The sequence below is a fragment of the Lampetra fluviatilis genome, chromosome 63, assembly GCF_964198595.1.
Source record: "Lampetra fluviatilis chromosome 63, kcLamFluv1.1, whole genome shotgun sequence".
NCBI lineage: Eukaryota > Metazoa > Chordata > Hyperoartia > Petromyzontiformes > Petromyzontidae > Lampetra > Lampetra fluviatilis.
Genome location: NC_136337.1, coordinates 5,355,382 through 5,379,057, shown reverse-complemented (window position 1 = coordinate 5,379,057; position 23,676 = coordinate 5,355,382). Strand labels below are relative to the sequence as shown.

Genomic DNA, 23,676 nt, shown 5'->3' with positions numbered 1-23,676 from the left:
TGGGCTCATACCGCTTCACAGACACACACATACACAGGCACACACACAGACACAAACACATACGCGGCAGGGATGGTATACGCTCACACTTCCAACGCGCAAATAATTTTTATCATTCGCTTGGGTGGCAGGGTGGTGGCAGTGACACAGTGGGTGACCATACCTGTCAACCCCTTATCAGTTCCCTACCTTATTAGAGACCAATTCAGACCTTATCGGTCACCCCGTGCCACCCTTATACATCTCAACGTTCGCCCTACAAAGATCCCATCGCAAGGGAGAAACACAAACAAATAGACACGGTTTATTTTGTGTGCCCATATTGAAACAGCTGTAAGCCGCACGGACCTGACAAACTCAATTTCCCTGCACAAGAATAACGGGGTAAACCGTGTGGGTTGACACGGTGTGGGTGACACTCACAGCAAGTAGTGGCCTGGGTTCGATTCACGACTCGGATGCCTTACTCTCTGGAGTTTGTGTGCTTTCTATCGATCTGTCTCTCCCCCCCCACCCCACGCGTTCTGCGTGGATTTCCCTCCGGGGTTCTGCAGCATCCTCCGATCGATAAAAAGAAGCGTGCCGTTTAGCCAGTACCTAGACTCAAAATCCCCAACTGCCCAAAAAATATACACCGCAAATGACTCTACTAAACTATAAACACATTTTTATTTCACCAGGTAAGGTCCCACTGACCTAGGTAGCTATTTTTCAGAAGCGACCTGGCCATTGCAAGTGATAGCTCAACGAAAGTGGCCTCATCATCATCATCATCGCGTGGAAATTCATAGCGGCCAAATAACTCTAAAACGCGTGGTGAAATGTGGAGGGAAAACACCGGAGGACCTCGAGAAAAATCCACGCGACCACAGAGAGAGAGAGAGAGACACGCAAACTACAAATATACAGCAGCAGGCGTCAGGGTCGGGATCGAACCCAAGACCTCCTGCATACCAGGCGAGGTAGCTAACATCTCGCCACGTGCAGCGTACTAAACGTGGCTGGACATCTGTGGAAAAACAAGGGCTTCACGGCCTCCAGGGTAAATTAAAGGGGCCCGGCCGTGCAGGATGATTCTGACCCTCAAGCAGCGCGGCAGACGGAAGAGCGGATTGAAGCCGAATTGCAAGTACAGCAGGTCCAACGGCAGCAGTGATAGCATGTCCATCTGCAAGAGAGGCGGGCGGGCGGGGGGGGGTGCGAGACAGTGAAGGCAAAGAGTAAGTAATTTTAACACGTAGGGCTTTCGCGACCGATGTTATCCATAAGAGGGTTAAATTTCGATTTAAAGCATTCGTGACTGCAGGGATTCATCTTCTTGGTTCTTTCGGTAAAGTCACGTAGAAGTGAAATAATAAAATAATAAAAATAAAACATAATAAAATAATTCTCACGACGTTTCGGCAACAACGCAAGGACGGCTGCTTGCATTGTGGCCGAAACGTCATGAGAATTATTTTATGATGTTTTATTTTTTATTATTTTATTATTTCCCTTCTACGTGACTTTACCGAAAGAACAAAGAAGACATAAGAGGGTTTTTCTGGGTTAGATCGCGTAAATATAAACGTGTCGTTAAACCCGCCACCACCACCACCCGGCGCAGCCAATTGGTAAGGTTTGTCGCGTAAACAAAAGCCAATTTGTTACGAGTACAGCACACCGGGTGTGTTGGAAAGTAAAACCGCTACAACATTTACAATTCGAGTACCGTGACATTTTGCTAGTAGTCACAAAATTGGCAGAAATCATCATGCTTTCCGCCTAATGTTGCCGGTTGTAATTACTGGCGTTACGCGGTACTCGAATTGTAAATGCTGTGGGTTTAGGGGCCGACCATAAATGACGTCACACGATTTTGGACGATTTTTTAACCCCCCCCCCCCTTTGTCACACGACGTCACAAAAAGTCAGAACCCCCCCCTCAAATATGACGTCACAAAGCATGCTTCAAATCGCTTTAAACTATTGTCATTGTAGTGCGTATTTAATGTGGCACTGCACTCTGACATTGTAGGAGAAGACATGTATCAAAAAGTCTATTAAATTAAGGGGAACGTGTTGTCTATATTTATTTAAAGTTGCGCATTTTGATGTGACGTCACATTTCTCAACCCCCCCCCCCCTCGTCACACATCGTCACAAATGTCTGACCCACCCCCCCCCGTAGGTGCGTGACGTCATTTATGGACGGCCTCTTACTCTCAAACACGAATTGGCATAGTTTTCATATTCTTGGTTCTTTAGGTAAAATGACGTAGAAGGGAAGTAATAAAATAATAAAATAACACAAGGGAAGGGAAATAATCAAATTAAATTAAAATAAATGTTTTTTATTTTCCTTATTTTATTATTTCCCTTCTACGTGACTTTACCGAAAGAACCAAGAATATTAATCCTTGCAGTCTCGAAAGCTTCAAATCTAGACGGGGAGAATCGCGAGGATGCGGGCGCTGGGGTGGCCGGCCGCAGCACCACGCGGGGTCACGGGGCCCACGACAGCGGCTGGTGGAAGGGAATGAATTTTGCGGGGGTTCGAACGAGCGTGGCTTGGTTACCTTGAACTTCGGAGACTTCATGTAGTTGTTTCTCATCTCTTTCGGGTCGGTCTGAAAGGCAAAAAAAAAAATGGCGACGACGAATGACACCACGTGAAGCTGCGACGTTGAGGCCCCCCGTCTGTCCGTCTCACGCACAAGCGGAGAATCATCCCACGACCATGCCCCGCCCATCCCCCCACCACCCCCCCACCGACTCACGATGATGTCGCCTTTGCTGATGAACTGCAAGCGCGTCTGGAAGAAGGCCATGTCGACGATGTAGATGACGTCGCACGCGTAGTCGGTGACGAGCCACGTGGCGAGGTTGTCGGCCGTCACGTAGGGGAAGGTGCAGCGCACGGGGATCAGCCAGCAGTTCCAGTGGAACGCCAGCGCCACCAGCAGCAGCCAGAGCACGTAGAAGTGGTCTACGTGGGGCCCGCACGGCAACAGATCAATAATAGTCTTTGGTTCTTTTCGTGACTTTACCGAAAGAACCAAAGAGTATGGATCGTTGCAGTCACGAAAACTAAAACACTAGAATGCTACAATGAGGTTCGGTACAAGTGCGAATAAGATTGAAATTTTGGTCGAATATCAACATGAGCACACCGACGATTAACACGGTTGGCTACGTATGGTGCGAAAGAAGTTTCCGCGTACATAACACCAAAAAGGTTAGGTAGAGGTGCAAGTAAGATTAATATTTTGGTCTAATGGGGACACGCAGAGGGGGAGTCAAAGGGTCAGGGTACAAAGCTGTGGATGAGCTGCAGGCCGTTGCCACTGAAACCGGCCGGGTAACTGGCCACACGGAATTTTCCGTGTAACAAATAATGCTTCGAAAGAGCAGAAGACGTTCAAAGTGTAGATTAGTAATCGATATAAACAGCCGCACATACAATAGATCGCGACACACAAGAGGTGGAATTTGAGTAATTCAGTCATTTGCGGTGCACTTATTCAGATACCCATAGACTAAAAAAGAAGAAACCTGTAAATGCCCTTCGACCTATAGACTTACGTAGAGACGCAATATAATCAGTCTGTGCATTTGTGTGTGTCTTCGTGGGGGAGTGTTGGAAGAATGGTTGGCACAGTGCGCTACGAACACCGCGACCAATACCAGTGGCGAATATTTGAACCGGCCCTGGCGCCTCCCCCTAGGTCGACTCAGCCTTAAACCTGAGTACCTGTTGTGGTGCGTAAACATCGCCAGTGGGAGACAAAGGCGGTCGAGAGTGGTGGCGCCCAAACCCTCGCCCACCGTGCGGTGGCGCCGGCTCACACCCGCATGTGGGACTCGGCGAGCGGCACCTGCCGCCACCGTCGGGTCAAGGCTGCACCGGTGACCTCTGGCCCTCGTCACCTGTGTAGGGGTCGATGCTCTTGGGGATGCGCAAGCGGCGCATCCAGGGCCTCCGCTTGAGGCTGCAGCAGAGCATGGTGCACGGCTCCTCCGCCTCACCCAGCCCGGCCGCCTCCGCCTCGACCTTGGGGCCAACCTCCGCCGGGGTTGGCGTAGGGGCGGCCTTGACCGGTGCTGTGGATGGGGGCGGGGCAGGAAGTGAGGTAGGTTACCGCCCTGTGACGTCACACTACACCGACCACGTGCGGAGGAAGTGGTGGCCTACGCAGCCACGTGGCATTGAGAGGTTATATTCTTAGGTTTTTTCGGTAAAGTGACGGTTCCACCTGAAGACGGAAGCTTGCGTTGCCTCCAAAACGTCGTGATTTTTATTTTATTTTTATTTAACTTTTATTAATTGTAATTTATTACCTACGTGCCTTTACCGAAAAAACCTAAGAATATGAATCCTTGCAGTCACGAAAGCTTCATATCTAGAATTGAGACGTTATGTTTTGAAGCAGTTTTTTGTTGTTGTTGCACTGCAGTAACCTTCGTGGGTTACACGGTGGCGAGATGTCAACTACCTCGTCACGGGGGGGGGGGGGGAGGTTGGGGTGATTCACGGGGGTGGGGGCGACTCAGATGATAAGGTGGGGGGGGGGGTGCATCTCACAGGGTGGGGGTGCGACTCACAGGGCGGGAGGCTGTCGTCGGAGAGCGACTCGTCGGGGTCGATGATCTTCTCCTTGACCTGCTCGGTGCGCGTGCGGAACTGTCGCGAGAGCTCGTGCAGCCGCTCCGTCACCGACACGCTGCACTGGCTCGACAGCGAGTCGGCGCGCGAGAGGCTGCGGCGCGGGACACGCGGGGACGACATGGGGACACGGAGACACGGGGAGATGGGGACACGGAGACACGGAGACACGGAGACACGGGGACATGGGGACATGGAGACACGGGGACACGGGACACGGGGACACGGAGACACAGGGATGCGGAGACACGGGGATGCGGGGACACGGGGACATGGGGACACGGAGACATGGGGACGCGGGGACACGGAGACACGGGGACGCGGGGACGCGAAGACACGCGGGGACAAGGAATGTGGGGCACGAGACACGGGATGCGAAACGTTTAGACACTGTGAAATGCGATGCGGGACGTGGGAACGCGGGGACATGAGACACGGGGGGACACGGGGGACACGGGTTGACACGAGATGACCGGAATTCCCGCGATGGATAAGGAGAGGGCGGTGGTGTCACCTTCGGAAGGTGCAGCCCTGGGCGTCCACCTGCTCATCCCCCGTCTGCTGCGACGCATCGTCCACACTGCTCGTGGGACTCGAGAACTTGCGTCTGGCACGGCGCCGGAGGGGAGGGGGGGGGGCCGGGGGGGGGGGTAGGTGCGAGAAGCTCCGTTAGAGACAGCGGACATCGCGGGGGCGCGCGCGCGCGCTCGCCGCTCGTCGCAAGAGGTTCGCGGTTTTTCGCCAGCCGCGGGCAGCCCTGGCAAATGACGCCTGGGGTGGCGTGCGTTGGGCAGTTCAGTAGGACCACCGGGTCAGAACGTTACAGCAACAACGCAATACAAACACGCGATAGCAAATTATAGGTAAGGAGAACAAATCGATTTAAAGCTTTCGTGACTGCAGGGATTCATCTTCTTGGTTCTTTCGGTAAAGTCACGTAGAAGAGAAGTACTAAAATAATAAAAATAAAACATAATAAAATAATTATTTTTATTATTTTATTACTTCCCTTCTACGTGACTTTACCGAAAGAACCAAGACGGTGAACAAATCGCTTGCAAAAACATGTACACCCAACGGCGGACGTCACCGATCTCATGACGTCATTGCGTGATTATTACACGTGCAGAGATTGTGTGGCATTACACGTGCAAGGATTGTGTAAGCATCGCACTTGCAGGGATTGTGTGGCATCACACGTGCCGGGATTACACGCAGCAATCGTCACACCCAATTGTGGCACACTGAAGGCCACTCAGGTGCCGAGTCACCTTCGCGTGCCCCACAGGGGCAGCTGCCACTGGGCGTGCCCTTTCACACGTGGGTATGTTGAACTTATTCTTTGGTTCTTTCGGTAAAGTCACGTATAAATATAAAATAATAAATTAAATAATAGCATACTACGACGTTTCGATTGCAACACAAGCAATTTTCATCAGGTATAAAAGAAATAGCAACAAAAATCTAACCAGAAAACTATAGACAGACATATAAGCAAACAGACAGGGTGTGCAGGAACCAAGCCAGCAGCCAGCCAGGACTCTATGCCACTTTCTGTCAAGAAGCGCCTCCAACAGCGGAAGCGCTGGACAGCTGATCGAGTGCCAGCAATTGCTGAGACCCTGGGTGTGGATTAGGGCTGAACGATTAATCGATTTCAAATCGATTCATCGCAATTCGAAACAATGAGATTCGCAAATCGCAAAGGCTGCGTTTTTTTTTGCGATTTGAAAAGTCCTATAACTTTCTTAATGGAATTATCCGCGCCGCCGCGCTACGAACCCGGCGGCCCGAGTTCGAATCCCGCTCACGGCCACCAACACCACCGGTGAAGATTGATCTGAACCGGTCCTGGGCCTCCCCGAGGTCGACTCAGCCTCAAATGAGTTACCCGGTTGCGGTGCGTCGCTAACGTCGCCACTGGAGAGACAAAGGCGGCCGGACGTGGTGCCGGCCACCCAGCCCCTCGTGTGCCGTGCCGTGCCGGCCATCACACTTACCACTCGCTAACAGCACTTGCCCCAACAGTCTGTTACAGGCTACACGGGGGGGGTGGGGGGGGGGATATTTTGTCTTTGGCTTTAGAGTAGTGCATCTGCTGCGGGCGGGCGGGACTGTCTGTCAGTGCGCCACGTGACAGATTAAGAGCTCGGGTCCCATCTCACGTTAAGCCGCTCAGCTCCCAGCGTTTAGCTCCGACGCGTGGGGCAAGGGGGGGGGGCAGCACGTGGCTGTGTAATCTAAAAGGTCACCCGGACGGTTTGGGGGGCGGGGGGGGTGCTTGGTCTAGCTGTGGACGAGGTAATGGGGTCGACAGTCTGAGGTTGTCTTGGCCGTCGTTGATTAAGGGAACCAGCGCCGTCTCGTATTCACCTCCCAGTGTCGGGTGAAGCTAGTGCCGGGGCCTGTAGAATGTGCTATAACTTATAAAGGGACCCTAATTTTTTTTTTTTAAACACGTAAATATTAAAACACGCAATTTTTAACTTGCGCAGTAAAGTGATTGTATTTTTTCATGTGCTATACAGCCGGATAATACGACGAATCACTAATCGTAAACACCCAGTCGTTCGTAAAAGTCGAAGGCGGTATAGTACTATGGGGCCGTCCATAAATGACGTCACGCGATTTTGGACGATTTTTGACCCCCCCCCCCCCCTCGTCACACGGCGTCACTAAAAGTCAGACCCCCCCTCAAATATGACGTCACAAAGCTCTGCCCCCCCCCCCCCCATTTTTAAAATGAAACATGCTTCAAATCGCTTTAAACTATTGTCAATGTGGTTCAAATCGCTTTAAACTATTGTCAATGTGGTGCGTATTTAATGTGGCGCTGCACTCTGATGTTGTAGGAGTGTTGTTGTAACAATTATATATTGATTTAAAGTTGCGCATTTTGATGTGACGTCACATTTCTCACCCCCCGCCCCCTCGTCACACATCGTCACAAATGTCTGACCCCCCCCCACCCACCCCCAGGTGCGTGACGTCATTTACGTACTATAGTAATAGAGCAAGTGCAGAATCACTGAACGGGAATTGATAAGTTTGAGATCGTTTAGCGCGGGGACCCTTTGAAAGTGCGGGGCCCGTAGCTACTACTATGTAGTTTTAGTAGTAGCTACACTACTACACATGTAGCTACTACTACACGTGTAGCTACTACTACACGTGTAGCTACTACTACACGTGTAGCTACTACTACACGTGTAGCTACTACTACACGTGTAGCTACTACTACACGTGTAGCTATTACTACACATGTAGCTACTACTACACATGTAGCTACTACTACACATGTAGCTACTACTACACATGTAGCTATTACTACACATGTAGCTACTACTACACATGTAGCTATTACTACACGTGTAGCTATTACTACACGTGTAGCTACTACTACACGTGTAGCTACTACTACACGTGTAGCTACTACTACACGTGTAGCTACTACTACACGTGTAGCTACTACTACACATGTAGCTACTACTACACATGTAGCTACTACTACATGTGTAGTAGTAGCTAGATTTGTCGCCACTTTCGCTACGTGGATCATCCGGCACTGGGTCCTCCCCTGGGTCGACTCGGCCCTCAGTGGAGTCGCTGGTTGCATTGCGGCTCTTGAAATAGTGAGTTGCTGCTGCTGTTGTTCTTGTGTCTCGTCTCACCGATTTCGACGAGAGCAGCAGCAACAACAACAACGTCAACACAAAACGGAACTTGATAATTGTTTTTTTACCCTTCTATCTGGCAACAAAACTGACACTTTTTTTACAAGGAGTCATGTTTGCATAGACTACAATATCTGCAGCCGTAATGCAAAAATCAACAACATAACTCTGATAATATATGCAAAGGTGTCAGTTTTGTTGCCAGATAGAAGGGTAAAAAAACAATTATCATATTTTTTACTGGCAAATGAGATTCCAATGGTGTAAAACGGAACTTGTTCTGTTGTTTTGCCAACAATCTGGTCACTGAGAACGCGACGGGGGGAGGGGGTGGTAGCAGGGGGTGGGTTGACCATACTGCACTACACGTGGACATGGGTTATTATGATTCGTATAGTTCGATGCTTGGCTCGGATCGCCCCCCTCCCACCCCCCGCTCCTTCCTCCATCCGTCTCAGCCACATTAATTCGGTCTAACACGTAGGAGGTTCACGCGACCAATATCATCCATACTACAGGTGGTTTCTTTGGGGGGTTAGATCGCGTAAATATATAAATGTTGCGTCGTTAAACCCGCCACCACCCAACACATCCAATTTGTAAGGTTTGCAACGTAAACAGAACGTGGTCAATTCGTCACTAGCGCAGCACTAGTGTGTAGTGTATACTATAGTGTATAGTAGTGTAGTGTATAGTAGTGTAGTGTATAGTGTAGTATACTAGAACAGCAACACCGGTGCGTTGGAGAGCCAGGCCACAACATTTAAAATCCGAGTCCGACGTTTCGCCAGTAATTACAACCAGCTTCATCGGGCGGACAGCCACATCTGTGGAGAAGTCCACCTGTTACGTTCTTTAAATAGTTTTTTTTTTAAACCCCATGTATTCAAACTTGATTTGAAGCTTTCGTTACTGGTTCTTTCCGTCACCGTGTATGATCCACATTCGTTTGGTCGCCACGTGACCGGGGGTGTTCCACGCGCCCCGCACAGAGCCCCCCCCCCCCCCGCTCAACTTCCACCCCCACAGCCATCGCGATGCGACGGAGCCGTTCGTCAGGCTGCGTGTGACCGAGGGTCCATGCGGTGTCATAAAGTTCCACGCCACGGAACTCCGGACAGCCCGGGGGTTCCATTGACCCACCGCTCACGGGCCAACACCCGGTCAACGATTGTCTGGACAGGTCCTGGGCACCCCCCTAGGTCGACTCAGCCTCAAATGAGCACCTAATTGAAGACTAATTTCGATAGATTGAAACTTCATTCCTTGAGAACTGCTTTTTTTGCGTTGAGGCTGTTGTCCTTCGACAGCACCTTCGATTATGAACGGTTGCCTACGCATGGTGCGAAACAAGTTCAGCATACAACGCATACATGATGCGGTGTGTAAACATCGACAGTGGGGAAACAAAGGCGGTCGGGCGTGGTACTGGCCACCTACTCCCTCGTGTGCCGTGCCGGCCTTCATAGGGATCTTTGTCTTTGCTGAGCACTGCTGTCTAATAATAGCCATGCTCTAGATAATAATAATAATCTCACGGGCTTCCATGCGAATAACTGCCCCCATCACTGAATCCTGGGGATAACGGGGCAGCCTGTCATTGCCAACAGATGGACTCCGTGGTGGTGGGATGTTATCTCCCTCTCCTGCTATGCATGAGGTCGTGGGTTCGATCGCGACCCCTGGCGCCTGCTGTATAAATTTGGAGTTGGTGTGTCGATGTGGATTCTTCTCCGGGTCCTCAACGCCTGCAAATTTAAAATCAACATCACGCGTTTCGAGTGTTTGGCCGCTTTCGAACTTCCACGTGATGAAAAGCCACTGATCGTTGCTACAGTTTGTGGTAGCCAGGTCGCTTCTGAAAAAGGGTAAAACTCATTATTTTTCATACTTTGATAGTGGTCAAAAAGTTCCCATGATACAGCTGCTGCTCACCCCGAGCTTTAAGCGCTCTGATAGTGGCATCGTCTTTGTGCTGTCCGCCTTTTGGCGTTCTCTGCTCTGGAACTGGTGGCGAAACAAGGCCATGAAGAAGGTTGTCTCTGCTGTGGGCCAATCAGTTTCAAAGACAATGCATATATTGCCATGAGCATGTGTGTTTGCATGTTTTTGCCGCAAGCACGTGTGGTTAGTGCAGACTTGATGCCTTGAAGTAGGCGTCTAGTTGGTGTTTGAACGTCTTAAAAATAACTCCTGTTTTATTCCCAGAAGGGGTAAAGCCCATTCTTATTGGTTACCATCATTTTGAGAGTACTGGCAAGAGAGGTCCCATAGATGGCGCCTTGCCCTGCACCATAAGAGCGATAGAGGAAGTGGCGCACGGTGGTGAGTTAGTTGATGAATGAGTGATGGGGGTGAGTGAATGAGTGAGGGAGTGGATGAATGAGTGATGGGGGTGAGTCAATGGGTGAGTGAGTGGATGAATGAGTGATGGGGGTGAGTCAATGGGTGAGTGAGTGGATGAATGAGTGATGGGGGTGAGTGAATGGGTGAGTGAGTGGATGAATGAGTGATGGGGGTGAGTGAATGGGTGAGTGAGTGGATGAATGAGTGATGGGGGTGAGTGAATGGGTGAGTGAGTGGATGAATGAGTGATGGGGGTGAGTGAATGGATGAGTTAGTGGATGAATGAGTGATGGGGGTGAGTGAATGGGTGAGTTAGTGGATGAATGAGTGATGGGGGTGAGTCAATGGGTGAGTGAGTGGATGAATGAGTGATGGGGTGAGTCAATGGGTGAGTGAGTGGATGAATGAGTGATGGGGGTGAGTGAATGGGTGAGTGAGTGGATGAATGAGTGATGGGGGTGAGTGAATGGATGAGTTAGTGGATGAATGAGTGATGGGGGTGAGTCAATGGGTGAGTGAGTGGATGAATGAGTGATGGGGGTGAGTGAATGGGTGAGTGAGTGGATGAATGAGTGATGGGGGTGAGTGAATGGATGAGTTAGTGGATGAATGAGTGATGGGGGTGAGTCAATGGGTGAGTGAGTGGATGAATGAGTGATGGGGGTGAGTGAATGGGTGAGTGAGTGGATGAATGAGTGATGGGGGTGAGTGAATGGGTGAGTGAGTGGATGAATGAGTGATGGGGGTGAGTGAATGGGTGAGTGAGTGGATGAATGAGTGATGGGGGTGAGTGAATGGATGAGTTAGTGGATGAATGAGTGATGGGGGTGAGTCAATGGGTGAGTTAGTGGATGAATGAGTGATGGGGGTGAGTCAATGGGTGAGTTAGTGGATGAATGAGTGATGGGGGTGAGTCAATGGGTGAGTTAGTGGATGAATGAGTGATGGGGGTGAGTCAATGGATGAGTGAGTGGATGAATGAGTGATGGGGGTGAGTGAATGGGTGAGTGAGTGGATGAATGAGTGATGGGGTGAGTGAATGGGTGAGTGAGGGAGTGAATGGGTGAGTGAGGGAGTGGATGAATGAGTGTTGGGGGTGAGTGAATGGGTGAGTGAGTGGATGAATGAGTGATGGGGGTGAGTGAATGGGTGAGTGAGTGGATGAATGAGTGATGGGGGTGAGTGAATGGGCGAGTGAGTGGATGAATGAGTGATGGGGGTGAGTGAATGGGTGAGTGAGTGGATGAATGAGTGATGGGGGTGAGTGAGCGAATAGGTGGTTAAGTGAGTGGATGAGTGAGTGGATAAATGAGCGAATGCGTGGTTGAGTGAGTGGGTAAGATGAATGCGTGACGAGGATGAGTGAGTGAGTGAATGGGTGGTTGAGTGAGTGGATGAGTGAGCGAGTGAATGGGTGGTTGAGTGAGTGGATGAGTGAGCGAGTGAATGGGTGGTTGAGTGAGTGGATGAGTGAGCGAGTGAATGGGTGGTTGAGTGAGTGGATGAGTGAGCGAGTGAATGGGTGGTTGAGTGAGTGGATGAGTGAGTGAGTGAATGGGTGGTTGAGTGAGTGGATGAGTGAGTGAGTGAATGGGTGGTTGAGTGAGTGGATGAGTGAGTGAATGGGTGGTTGAGTGAGTGGATGAGTGAGCGAGTGAATGGGTGGTTGAGTGAGTGGATGAGTGAGTGAGTGAATGGGTGGTTGAGTGAGTGGATGAGTGAGTGAGTGAATGGGTGGTTGAGTGAGTGGATGAGTGAGTGAATGGGTGGTTGAGTGAGTGGATGAGTGAGCGAGTGAATGGGTGGTTGAGTGAGTGGATGAGTGAGTTGCTAAATGAGCGAACGCGTGGCTGTGTGAGTTGAGTGGATAAACGGGTGACGAGGAATGAGTGAGCGAATGCGTGGTTGAGTGAGTGGACGAGCGATTGAGTGAGATAATCACGCGGGTGGCTTTGTGAGTGAGTTCATGAGTGACACTCTGCTTCTACAATTGAGGTTTCATCGTCGCCCCGTTGTGAGTTCGGCAGGCGAGAGGGCACTCACCTGGAAGAGGGCACGGCGAGAGTCTGCGACGGCTGGCTCGTGCTGGGCTGCGGAGAGGGCAGCGGGGGCAGCTTGATTGCCGCGCCGGTCCGGGCAGCAGGGCCCGGTGGCCCCTCTCCATCATCGCCGTCCACGTCGCGAACGCGCACCGAGGGCCGAGGGTGTCCCGCCGCGCCTGCGCGCACAGCGACACGTGCTTGCGTGGGCTTTCCTCGGCAACTTTAAACGGAGGTGATTTGCGAGCGAGGCAAAAGGTGCGCGCGCCCAAGCAGATCGTTGCCTGCTTTAAGGGATTGCGGACACAATTTGACACCTCCGTGGTTGAGGGCCGGCAGCGAGGGTGGTGGCAACAAGGATCGTGCCTTCCCTCCCGCACGGGTTCGATTCCCAATGCGGGTGCCTCTCTGTGTGTGTGTGGAGTTTGTGCGCGCTCTTTCTCTCTCTGTTTGTGTCCCCCTGTTCTGCGTGGGTTTCATCCGGCTTCTGCGATTTCGTCCTCCCATAGATAAAAAGAACAAAAAAAACATCCAATGTAATTGGTATTGGCCGCAAAAAGCCCCATCCAAATGCCGAAATTGTACGCTGAAATTTACTCAATTTAGGTCGCCACGGTGGCTAGGTGATGTTAACTACCTCGCCTGGTATGCAACAAGGCACGGGTTCAATCCCGGCGCTGACGCCTGCTGTATATTTGAAGTTTGCGTGTCTCTCTCATCATCATCATCTTCACAGTGACTAGGAGATGTTAACTCCGTCGCCTGGTCTACAGGAGGTCGTGGGTTCAATCCCGGCCCTGACGCCTGCTGTATTTTTGGAGTTTGCGTGTCTCCCTCTCTCTCTCCTCCCCTCCGTGATCGCGTGGATTTTCCTCCTGATCCTTCGGTTTTCCCCTCTGCATTTGAGTCAGCGTCACGCGTTTGGAATATATATGTCTGCTGGAAATGTCCACGTGATAAGCTGCTTCGCTGAGAGATCATTTGAGATGGCCAGGTCGCTTCTGAAAAAAAACTACGTAGCTCAGTGGGGTGGGGTGGGGTGGGGTGGGGGAGCTTACCTGGTAAAATAAAATAAAACATACATTTGTTTAGTTTAGAATAAGCGGCATGCAAGAGAGCAAAACAAACAAGCGAGCCGAGCTGTTTTGACAACAGCAGGCGAAGCTTACGAAACACCACCAGCCTTGTCTCTCAACACAATGCCAGCTGCATGAGCAGCAGTCGACACAGCCTTAAACACCAAACCGCCCGGCCGCCGTTGTCTCCCCAGTGGCGATGTTTACACATCGGACCAGACACTGTACTAATTTGAAGCTGAGTCGACCTAGGGGAGACCCAGCAGGATCGGTACAAATGCACGCCACTGGTGTTGGTCGTGAGCAGGAACGGGACTCGGGTTTTGTTGGGCTCGCAACGTAGCGAGCTAACTGATGTGCCACCGCTCCCCACAATACACGCACACATACACACAAAGACAAAGATCCCCCGTATAGTCCTAACATACTGTAGAGGGCAAGCGCTATTAGCGAGCAGCTATGAAGGCCCGCTAACTGCAACACTACCGCTCCCCACACACATACACACACACAAACAATATATACACACACACGAATACACACACCGGGCATGCAAGCAAGCATCCCCTTTAACCCGGGCACACACACACACATAAATCAAGTCGCTAAATACCTATATCGTTCCGACGACTGTCATCTCCTGCAGAAAACTGCTTTGTCCGCACGTGAGTGGTTGCGCAGCAAATAAATGAATCAACGATAAACTATAAATATATTTATTACTTTACCGGGTAATGTCCCACTGTGATGTATGGCTTCGTTTTCAGAAGCTTCCTGGATATCACAAATGATAGCGAGTTCCGTCGGTATAGTGTGTATAGCAGACAAACACCGCCACGCCGGTTATCTGCGACCTGACCGCCTGAGTGTGAGATCGTAGTCGTCTTCCGCCACGAAGAACATTTGGGAAGCTTGGAGCGGCGTGCAGCTCATCGGCCGCCTGTAACCATCAATCATCCCGTGGGGTCGCGAGGTGGCAGCGTGAAGGCAAAGAAATGCGCATCCCCGCAATTGCTCTCTCCACGCCACTGCTGTCGGAAAGAAGGGGGTGGGGGGGGGCTCCACGAGAGAGAACTCTACAGAGCTCTTCTCCAAAGGGAACATCGGCCTACTCTTCCACGACGCTGGCGAGACGTCTTGCGACGTTGAACTTCTCTCGCAACTGCGCGAAGCCAACCGCGCCAATGGGAAGTTGAGCGCGCGGCGCCGGGAGGACATCGAACTGAACACGGCAAAGACGACGACGACGATGACAGCAAGCGGCTATTAAAGAAACGAGTGTGTCAATCTGGGCGATGATGCTAAAGGTGCATGGCTCCCCAGTGGTTTTCTAGCGTCGGCGAGGGAAGGGCTGCCTGCCCGCCCTGAAGCGCCGCGCGACGCGGTGGCAAGCGCACGGACACGCGGGGGCAGAGCACCATGCAAGCGGGAAGCATCGCCACGTGGCAACAGCAGCGGCAGCAGCAACAGCAGCACGCGTAGCGGCCAAGGGCTTCAGTGTGGTCCTGACCATGGATATATCGTGGGCTGTATATAACGGGGGGCGGGGGGGGGGTTGGTGGGAAAGGCTCATTCATAAAATTTGGGGGAGGACGACGACCCATTCAGAAAATTTGGGGGGGGGGGTTGTTGGTGGGGACAACCCATTCAGAGAAATTTGCCAAATCTCAAAAAACTGAACAGCGCGCGGTGCCACGCTCCCTCGCAGCCACCGTGGTGGCGGCGAGATGTTAACTCCCTCGCCTGGTATACAGGAGGTCGTGGGTCGGTCAGGCACTGCCATGCCCGTGCTAATCCTACACAATTACGTGTTGATGCTGCTGCGTCGGCGTGATGCACAATCAACAGACAACGAACAAGACTCGCACCACATGTCCGTCGATTTCGCCGCGGCTTTTTAGAGAATGGCCACTTGTTTTTTAACCATCGGTCCCTGATGTGGGCAATTGCCTCGAAACGTCGCCTGTTGTATACGTGTCCTTCCATGGCCATAGAAACATCCGCACACGGTGCCATCGACGGACGTGTTGAGTTTGTCATGAGAACCTCACGGTAAAAAATCCAACATGTAAAAGTTAAATAATATAAAAACGATGAACAATTTAAAAAAAAATGTCCAGGTAAGGCCGACTGAGCAATAACAGTTTTTTTTTGTCAGAAGCGACCTGGCGATCACAAATGATCGCCCAATGAAGTGGCTCATCATGTGGATATTTATAGCAGCCAAACAGTCTAAACGCATGACGTTGATTCTAAACTTGGAGGTAAAAACCGGAGGACCCGGAAAAAATCATCGGCGACCACGGGGAAAGAGACACCGCAAACTCCAAATATACAGCAGCAGGCGTCAGGGTCGTGATCGAATCCACAATCCCCTGTATACCAGGCGAGGTAGTTAACATCTCCTCGCCACCGCGATAATCGGAGGTGCGGTTCTGGGTTTAAAACCACGGTAAGAGCCTCTTCAAGTCTCAAAAAGCCACTTTTTGATATTGTTCGCGAAAGCCTACGTGTTAAACCATAAAGCCCTCTTGTCAGGATGGGGCCTGCCAAATATCGAGGCACCCGATCAGGGTCGTGAACGAACCCACGACCTCCTGTACACCAGGCGAGGCAGTTAACATCTCCTAGCCATCGCGGTGCCCCCCTGCGTTCACGCACGACGCGTGGCTCCCAGCTGCCCACCCTGACGGGACCGACTGCCCTCTCCTCGGTGGGGGGGGATGGAGGGGGGGGTAGGTGGGATGGGGGGGGGTAGGTGGGATGGAGGGGGGGGTAGGTGGGATGGGGGGGGGTAGGTGGGATGGGGGGGGTAGGTGGGATGGGGGGAGGTAGGTGGGATGGGGGGGGTAGGTGGGATGGGGGGGGTAGGTGGGATGGGGGGGGTAGGTGGGATGGGGGGGGTAGGTGGGATGGGGGGGGCAGGTGGGATGGGGGGGGTAGGTGGGATGGGGGGAGGTAGGTGGGATGGGGGAGTGGGTAGGTGGGATGGGGGGGGGTAGGTGGGATGGGGGGGGGGTAGATGGGAGGGGAGAGGGGGGAGGTCACCTATCCTGTGCGACCACTCGTCGACCGTGAAGGCTGCGTTGACGATTCCGTTCCTGTCGTGAGCGCCGCGTGACCGGCGCGGAGGAGGAGGAGGCAGCCGCGCCGTGGCGGGTCGCGGCGGCAGCGGCGGCGGCGGCGGTGTGGGAATGTTGGGCAGCTGCCCCGACAACCACGGGGAGCTTGGAGCCGAGTAGCTGCTGTTGCCGCTGCTGCTATTGGCGTTGCCTGCCGGGGCATCTCTCACCAGACGTGACAACTCCAGTCCCTTGCTGCCACGTGGCATGCTGCCGCTCGCTGCTTCTTCTTCTCCTCCTGCTGCTGCTGGTTGTTGTGGTGGTTGTCGTGGTGGTTGTGGTGGTTGTGGTGGTTGTCGTGGTAGAGGTCGTGTTGTTCCTCCCGCTTACACGAGGCCTCTCCGATCGGATCCGCGTCGGAGATGCGGGCGGCTATTGGCAACCGCTCGCTCGGTGCCTAAAACCTAAAGGTGCAACCCGCTGGTATCGCGGTAGGGGCCACGTGACAGAACCTGTGGAGTTCCCAGCGGAGAGCACAAGGTTCGAACTAGGCCAAGTGGTTCTTAACTTTTACTTGCAGACTCGCGCACCCCCTGTGGTTTTCAAATCGTACTCTTTGGTTCTTTCAGGAAATGTCACGTAGGTAAAAAAATTAAATAAATCACGACGTTTCGGGCGCATAACACAAGCGTCCGTCGTCAGTTTTTTGCTTTCCCACCTGATGATGGACGTTTGTGTTGCACCCCGAAACGTCATGATTTATTTAAATTTTCTACCTACGTGACTTTTACCGAGAGAACCAAAGAGTATGGATTCCTGCAGTCACGAAAGCTTCAAATCAAGATTTTCAGATCGTATTTTTTTTTAAAGATATATAATGTCAATAGCTACATAGGGGTTTGAGGAAACAAAGTAAGTTGTTTTGATTTAAAGCTTTCGTGACTGCAGGGATTCATATTCTTGGTTCTTTCGGTAAAGTCATGTAGAAGGGAAATAATAAAATAATATTTTTATTAGCTTTATATTTATATTATTGTATTATTTCCCTTCTACGTGACTTTACCGAAAGAACCAAGAATATAAAGTAAGTTGTTACGTAATTTGTGCTGTCGATGATTTACCTTCTAAAAAAAAACACATCTGGCCACGTCTCGCACCCCCCCCCCCAGAAAGGGCATCTCGCAACCCCAGGGGGAGCGGTGCCCCCCAGGTTAATAAGAAGAAGAAGACCCACTGGGGTCTAGTGTATTGGCGGCTATACATTGCCACGTGATGAAGCCACTTCGTTGAGTTATCATTTGTGGACAGGTCGTTTCTGAAAAAAACTACTTTTTTATAGTTTAACACGTACGCTTTCGCGACCAATATTATTCATAATCAACGTTTTTGGGTTTAGATCGCGTTATTTATAAATGTGTCGTAACTCTCCACCACCCGACACGGCCAATCAGTAAAAAAAAGAAGTGTCACGTTGACAACCACCGGTGTGTTGAAGCGTGAAACGACAACATTTACAATTTGAGTACGACGTTTCGCTGGTAATTGCATCCAGCATCATCGGGCAATTCGCCCGATGATGCTGGGGCAATTCTGGCGAATTGCCCGATGATGCTGGATGCAATTACCAGCGAAACGTCGTACTCAAATTGTAAATGTTGTGGTTTCACGCTTCAACACACCGGTGGGCTAAAGCAGTGAACTATTTGTCTTTTGTCAACGTGACACTGTTTTACTGATTGGCCGTGTCGGGTGGTGGAGGGTTACGACACATTTATAAATAACGCGATCTGAACTTTTTTATAGCTCAGTGGGCCTTACCCGTGGCTGCGTGGAGTTTCTCCCCGGGTCCTGCGGGTTTTCCCTCCACACTTAGAATCAACATCGCGCGTCTAGACCAGCGGTTCTTAGCCTTCACTGCAAGCCTCGCACCCATTTGGTTCTCATTAGATAACCGGTTTTGGGGGTTTGTTGCATTTACCGGTAAGCGAATGAACGATAGCCAGGTATGAGCCAAGAAAAATCGGTACAGCAACCGGTTTTGCACAGACAAACACACACATGTGTACATAGAAATTAATGTCTAGAAACGAAGGTGACGGCTGTTACCTGGCTTAAGCGAGACATGACGGCAGCTGGCGTGCTGTGCTGGGTTGTTGATGGACACTCAGACCACCATTGGTTGTTTGAGAGCCTAATGCACCTCCGCTTAAATGATAATGATAATTCAATAAAGCGACGCAGCACAGACCGGACTCTCAATGGCAGAAACTCGCGAGATTGCGTGGCTTTGCTGGCTTCACAGGGGAGCTGTTCGGGGCTGAGTCCGGAAAATACAACGAAAATCTGGGTGGTGTTGGTGGGGTGTTGGTGGAGCAAGTGGGGGCGGTTAGCGCGCTACCGCCCTGCGAACCCGGCGACCCGACGATTATCTGAACCGGTCCTGGGACTCCCTTTCATCGACTCGGCATGCACAAAGCATCGCCACTAGGGAGACAAAGGCGGCCGGGTAAGGAGCTGGCCACTCACCCCCCCACCCCCTCACTTGCCGCGCCGTCCTTCATAGGTGCTGCCACCCGCTAACAGCACTCGACACGTGGAGGAGGAACCACGGGGCGTGCGGGAAGGCAGCAGCAGCAGCCACGCGGAGAGGAGCCGACACTACCCAACAATTGCCCAAGCTCTGCGGGCCTCGATATATCATCGTGTCATCGGCCTATTGATGAGTGTGTCTACCGCCCGCAGGAAAACCCACGCGCATGCGAGGGGGTAACACTCTATCCCCGTGCAGACGAAAGCAGGTGAAGTCCACCCATCGTTTCCCCTCGACGTCTCACCCACGGGGGGGGGGGGGAGGGAGTTTCGCGGACAGCATCTCTGTGCGTGATCCACCAACACTCGCAGCTACCTCCGCAGTGGCTGGATCGCAAGGCAAACCCCACGGGCAGCAGCGTCGTCATCACCGCCACGGCCCGGCAAAGTTATAAAAGCGTTGAGCCATCACAGGCCCCCCTTCTCTTGAATGGTTCAGTGGCATCACGGGGCCTGTTTTTGCCAGTATAAAGTATGGACAAAAATAAGAATAGGTTTCGCCCTTTCTGGCAATATACAACGGGAGGTGCTGAGATGTTCGAACAAATACTCTTTGTTTTGTTCGGTGAAGTCACGTAGGTAAAAAATTAAAATAAATTAAATCACAACGTTTCGGGCGCAACACAAACGTCCTTCTTCAGGTGGGGACAACGGAGCGTCAGCACAGCAGCTTCAGTGTGTGTCTAAGAGGTGACTTCACCGAAAAAACCAAAAAGTATGAATCTTTGCAGTCACGACAACTTCAAATCTAGAATGTTCGAACGCCAAATAGAAACATTTTGCGAGGAATCAAGTTGCTGCATTCACCACGCTCGGTACCGGCGTTGAACATGCAAACAAAAGGGGCCGTCCATAAATGACGTCACGCGATTTTGGACGATTTTTTACCCGCCCCCCCCACCCCCCCCTTTGTCACACGGCGTCACAAAAAGTCCTTTCGAATATGACGTCACAAAACTCTGCCACCCCCCAAAAAAATGTAAACATGCTTCAAATCGCTTTAAACTATTTAACGTGGCGCTGCACTCTGATGTTGTAGGAGATAACATTTATTAAAAAGTATATTTAATTAAGTAGAACGTGTTGTCTATATTTATTTAAAGTTGCGCATTTTTACGTGACGTCACATTTCTCAACCGCCCCCCCCACTCGTCACATATCGTCACAAATGTCTGACCCCACCCCCCCCCCCCCTAGTTGCGTGACGTCATTTATGGACGGCCCCAAACATGCTCTGATAATATATGATGCGTTGTCTTTGAAACTGATTGGCCTACACCAGAGGCAGCCTTCTTTATGGCCTCGCATTTATAGCTGGGTGTGAGCAGCTTTTTCATCGATTATTATTATCATCAGAGGATGTTTGTATTGCATGTTCGCCACAGGTACCGCGTGTGGTTAATGCAGCAACTTGAATCCTTGCAAAAGGTTTCAATTTGGTGTTTGAACATCCGAACACAACTCCGGTTTCATTGCCAGCATGGGTAAAAACAATTTTTATTTTTCATACACTTTGATACTGGCAAAAGGTATCCCATGATACAGCTGCTGCTCACCCCTAGATTTAAGCGCTCTGATAGTGGCATTGTTGTTGTGCTGTTCGCCTTTTGTGGTTGTTCTCCGGTCTGACACTGACGGTGAGACTGGGCCATGAAGGAGTTTCTGATGTAGGCCAATCGTTTACAAAGACAACGCATCATTGATCATTTCCAAATCATGTTCGCCACAGGTACCGTGCGTGATCAATGCAACTTCAATCCTTGCAAAAGGTTTCAATTTGGTGTTTGAACATCTGAACACAACTCCGGTTTCATTGCCAGCAGGGGGTACAGCTGCTACTTGTATTTGCCATGGTGGTTCCAGTCGCGTTTGGGATTTCTTTAAGCGTACCACGCAACGTGCAGTAAACCGACCTCGCGTGTTTGTTATGATAATGAAACAAATAAACAAATATATACCTGGATACCCCGCCTCTGAATTAGCCTGGTATTTGAAGACGCGCTTGTGCATTCGTCGTTCGCGTGCTAATCTACACGCCGAGCAAACGCTTTTCATCCTCGTGCGTTATGAATCATGCGGCTCTGCCATCTTTAAACAACAAAACATTTAAATGCCACCGTCTGCCACAGAACAAACGAACGGCCAAAGTCTGCAACTCTGCCGATTGCGATCAAATCTGATGCCCGCAGTATGGGAGTGTGAGTGGGTGTGGGTGGGTGTGGGTGGGTGTGGGTGGGTGTGGGTGGGTGTGGGTGGGTGAGGGTGTGGGTGGGTTTCGATGGGTGGGTGGGTGTGGGTGGGTGGGTGAGTGTGGGTGGGTGGGTTTGGGTGGGTGTGGGTGTGGGTGGGTGTGGGTGGGTGTGGGTGGGTGGGTGTGGGTGGGTGGGTGAGTGAGTGAGTGTGGGTGTTGGTGGGTGAGTGTGGGTTTGGTGAGTGGGTGAGTGTGGGTGTGGGTGGGTGAGTGTGGGTGTGGGTGAGTGGGTGTGGGTGGGTGTGTGTGTGTGGGTGTGTGTGGGTGTGTGTGGGTGTGTGTGTGTGTGGGTGAGAGCCACTTAGAGCCACTCCATTGCGGCTAAGCAATTGGCGCAAGCGACCCGCGACGCCTTAAAGCCACTTTAGCCGACTCGATCCAAGAGACGTCTCCGAAGACGCGGGAAATAACCGCAGCGCCCTTTAACCCAGCGGTCATCAACATTTACTGCAGCCTTGCACCCCGCTTTGGTTCTCATTGTACAAACATTATTTTTAAAATAATGTTAATGAATGCATAGGGTTTGATGGAAGCAAAGTAAGTTGTTACTGAACGTGACCCGAAATTAATTTGCGTCGTCGATGATTTACCTTCTAAAAAAGAAAAACACCTGGCCACGTTTCACACTTCCAGGGGTGCGGTGCCCCCCCAGTTTAAGAAGAAAAAGATGACCCACTGGTCTAGTGCATTGGCGGCGATACATTGCCACGTGATGAAGCCACTTCGTTGAGTTATCATTTGTGGCCAGGTCGCTTCTGAACAAACAAAAACAACTTTTTGTTATAACTCAATGGGCCTTACACCCTTGGTTGCGTGGAGTTTCTCTCCGGGTCCTCTGGGTTTTCGCCCGGTTAAGAAGAAGCGCTGCTTTAACCGCACCACGCGCGACCTCGTGTGCCGAGCGACTAATCGTGATTGTACCGAATGATCTTCTTGGTTATTTCGGTAAAGGCACGTAGAAGAGAAATAATAAAATAATAAAACATAATAAAATACAATTCTCACGACGTTTCGGCCACGCTGTATTTCCGACAGACCTGTTCTTCACCTGAGGACGGCTGCGTGCGTTGTGGCCGAACCGTCGTGAGAATTGTATTTTATTATGTTTTATTTTTATCATTTTATTATTTCCCTTCTACGTGACTTTACCGAAAGAACCAAGAAGATGAATCCCTGCAGTCACGAAAGCTTTAAATCGAAATTGTACCGAATGCTGGGGGAAGGGGGGGATGTGTGGTTAGGATTTAGATGGGCCTGACCATTGTTTCAACTGCCGCGCCCGGAGATCGTAGGGAGCCGGCGGCCATCCGGATTGCAAGCGTGCACCACGACGCATCAACGCGTTTGCGTTCGGGGGACAGAGGCATCCACTCACCCTGATGCTCCTGTGTTGAGGTGGTAGTGGTCCTGGCATCTTCAGAAGAGCCGCTTCTGTTTGCCTCCTTAGGCATCACAACAACAACAACAAGAACAAAGGCAACCGTAAACATTGTCATTTGCATGCGGGATGATGCTTTCGATAAAATGTGTGTACGCTGAACTTCTTTCGCACCGTACGTAGCCAACCAATGATCAGGCACTGACTCATTCACTCCAGCAGCCACTCACCGGCGGTCAATCGCCGCCCTCTTATCGCTCTCCTATCGCGGTCACTAATCCCGAGAACCTCACTCGCCGATTCGTCCACCCGTGCAAAAGGATCGGTCGACGTTTCGTCTCGTCCACCACACCAAGTTCATTCGACCACCGCAACGCACCGCACCACAGCGCACCACATCACACCGCACCATACCACACCACACCGCACCACACCACACCATACCACACCACACCGCACCACACCGCACCACACCGCACCACACCATACCACACCACACCATACCACACCGCACCACACCACACCACACAGCACCACACCACACCACACCGCACCATACCGCACCACACCACACCACACCGCACCACATCACACCACACCGCGTCACACCACAACG

The 23,676-nt window shown here is 51.3% G+C and overlaps 1 protein-coding gene across 1 annotated transcript in view; it reads right to left on the bottom strand.

Annotated features, from left to right (window-relative positions):
- LOC144951704 (cyclic nucleotide-gated channel beta-3-like) overlaps window positions 1-23,425 on the bottom strand; it is a 32,104-nt gene extending 8,679 nt beyond the window's left edge. Inside the window, exons 1-10 of the mRNA XM_078882013.1 lie at window positions 23,291-23,425; window positions 23,058-23,124; window positions 16,829-17,354; window positions 12,709-12,883; window positions 5,160-5,252; window positions 4,585-4,739; window positions 3,910-4,083; window positions 2,760-2,968; window positions 2,559-2,609; window positions 1,082-1,168 (exon numbers count right to left, since the gene is read on the bottom strand). Coding sequence (XP_078738139.1) covers window positions 1,082-1,168; window positions 2,559-2,609; window positions 2,760-2,968; window positions 3,910-4,083; window positions 4,585-4,739; window positions 5,160-5,252; window positions 12,709-12,883; window positions 16,829-17,111 — 1,227 coding nt within the window. The 5' untranslated portion in view covers window positions 17,112-17,354; window positions 23,058-23,124; window positions 23,291-23,425. The remainder of the gene's footprint in view (window positions 1-1,081; window positions 1,169-2,558; window positions 2,610-2,759; window positions 2,969-3,909; window positions 4,084-4,584; window positions 4,740-5,159; window positions 5,253-12,708; window positions 12,884-16,828; window positions 17,355-23,057; window positions 23,125-23,290) is intronic.
- Between the last annotated feature and the right edge of the window lie 251 nt (window positions 23,426-23,676).